The sequence below is a fragment of the Oratosquilla oratoria genome, chromosome 42 (genome assembly GCF_046742065.1).
Source record: "Oratosquilla oratoria isolate Oo_2021 chromosome 42, ASM4674206v1, whole genome shotgun sequence".
NCBI classification, from domain to species: Eukaryota; Metazoa; Arthropoda; class Malacostraca; order Stomatopoda; family Squillidae; genus Oratosquilla; species Oratosquilla oratoria.
In genome coordinates this window covers 36205583-36208082 of record NC_134818.1, presented here as the reverse complement: position 1 = coordinate 36208082, position 2500 = coordinate 36205583, and the positions used below count along the sequence as shown (strand labels likewise).

Genomic DNA, 2500 nt, shown 5'->3' with positions numbered 1-2500 from the left:
ACAAGGGAGAGATACAGAGGAAGCACTACTTCCGGGTTCAGCACATAGAAGTTCCTCCTGACAAGTCCTAGGCGACTATTGGCTTTGGCGGCTACCTTTGATAGTAAAATGTTTATTATGAAATATAAACAGGAATTAATTATCTTAAGGATGATACATAGATAATAGAATGAAAATATTATAATCATGTTCCCTTGGCATAGAGTATTTTTGAGAAGAAAAAAATAAAACTACGTGCTAGAACCGCTCCGAATCGAATACGCAACCGACACGCCACGGCGGGACAAAGGCATATGGGGTTCGACAAAATAAAATCATTCTGGAATGACGTTTTCTCTCTCTCTCTCTCCCTCACCCAGCTGTGTGCCACTTTGGGGACCACGGGCGCCTGCTCCTTCGACCATCTGCGCGAGCTGGGACCCATCTGTAAGTGAACCAGCTGATTTGAAATCGCATTAATACATTGGAACAATGTGAACCATTACTTAATGTGTGTGTGTGTGTGTGTGTGTGTGTGTGTGTGTGTGTGTGTGTGTGTGTGTGTGTGTGTGTGTGTGTGTGTGTGTGTGTGTGTGATTCACCATGGTCTTGGATCACGTGTTGGACTCGTGATTGACAGCTATTTCCCTCCCGGAAGAGAGCTCACAGCTCATATATGGCCGATCTATGGGATGGGTAATGCTGTGACCTTACACGCACACACACACACACAACTCCCCGCCCAAGAGAGTTGGAGTAACGACTCACAGCGCAACGACACTGAAATTATTTCAGCCCTGGGCGGGATTAGAACCCGGACCACCGTAGTAGCGGCCGCGGACGCTACCACACTGTGTATTTACCTAGTATTATACGGGAAGGAGAGCTATGCTCGTAGTGACCCGCCTTTCTATCTCCCAACATCTAGTTTGTTCTTAAATTCTTGTATGGTATTTGCACACACTATTGTTTCGTCCAATTTGTTCCAGACATCCACCACTTTGTGTAGAAAACTGGGGGTTTTTTTCAGATCTCTTCTATAACTATCCTTTTTGAGTTTCTTTTCATGTCCCCTTGTTTTTCTTCTATCCCACTTTAATATATATTTTTTTTTCTGTCAAGGACTTCCATGCCTTTCATGATTCTGTAAATGCCCAATAGATCGCCTCTTTCTCTTCTTTGTTCCTAGGTTGGTAGTTCCAGTTTAGACAATCTTTGCTCGTATGTCAATTTTGAAAGTGCTGGGGCCATCTTTGTTGTTGCTCTTTGGATCCTTTCTATTTTCCATATATTCTTTTTGTACTAGGTGTCCATAGTGTCTTAGCGTACTCCAATCTTGGTCTTATCAGTGTAATTAGTTTTTTTTTTTTTTTTTTTTTTTTTTACCATTACCTCCTCCAAGTAATTAAAAGACATCTTTATTGATCTTAGTAAATTGTAGGTTTCTCCGACTGTTTTATTCATCTGCTTATCTGGGGACAAGTCTTTGGTGATCATTACTCCTGCGTCATTACGGAGCTGCCTAGTGTAGGCCTTATGGTCTCTTGCAGTCTCCTTCATTCTTATGTTCTTATGTCGTCTGCAGAGAAGTTCACTTAACATTCTACACCTTCATCCATGTCATTTATATACATAGCAAACATTATAGGAGCCAATACTGAACCCTGTGGGACTCCACTTATCATTTCTTCCCAGGTAGAGTTTTTATCTCTGAGCACCACTCTCATTTTTCTCCCACGCATGAAATCTTCCATCCATTTCAATAATTTTCCGTGTACACCTGTTGTTTCGAGTTTTCTTAATATTTTTTGTGTGTGGTACTTTATCAAATGCCTTTTGTAAGTCCAGGAAAGCACAATCTGCCCATCCATCCCTTTCTTGCATTATATCTATTAACCTTGAATAGAAACAGGTCAAGTTTGTGGCACATGATCTTCCCTGTCTAAAACCAAATTGTTTCGGATTTAGTATATTGTTCTCTTCCAGATGTTTGGTCTATCTACTTTTAATGACTTTTTCACAAATTTTAGCTATTTTACTCGTAAGGGAGACCGGTCTATAGTTTGTTGGATCTTCATAGTCTCCCCCTTTATATATTGGCACGATATTAGTATTTTTCCAGTCTTGTGGTACCTTTCCTTCTTTGAGTAAGCAATCTATTATCTTATATATTTTGTCCGTTAGTTCATCTATACATTCTTTTGGTATCCAGTTTGCAATTCCGTCCGGGCCGTGTGATTTTCTGACATCAAGATTCATTATTTGGTCCCTTATTTCTTTCTGTGTCACAATTATTTCTCTCATTGAGGGGGGATCTTTCTCCCCTTCCTTCATCCTAATTGTGAATGCTTTCTTTTGTGAATACAGACTTTGTTCATAAAGTCAGCCACTTCTTTATCCTCTGTATATTCTCTGTTCCCTTAACGTAGTTTTACTATTTCCTGATTATTTTTTACATATCTGTAGTATGATTTAGGTCGATCTTTACATTTGTCTATTATGTCTTTTTCATAGTTTATTT

The 2500-nt window shown here is 39.6% G+C and overlaps 1 protein-coding gene across 3 annotated transcripts in view; it reads left to right on the top strand.

The window, feature by feature from the left end:
• Hdc (histidine decarboxylase) overlaps positions 1-2500 on the top strand; it is a 367462-nt gene that overhangs the window by 323800 nt on the left and 41162 nt on the right. For all 3 annotated transcript variants that reach the window (XM_076179460.1, XM_076179459.1, XM_076179458.1), the window contains exon 9: positions 360-426. In XM_076179460.1, coding sequence (XP_076035575.1) covers positions 360-426 — 67 coding nt within the window. The remainder of the gene's footprint in view (positions 1-359; positions 427-2500) is intronic.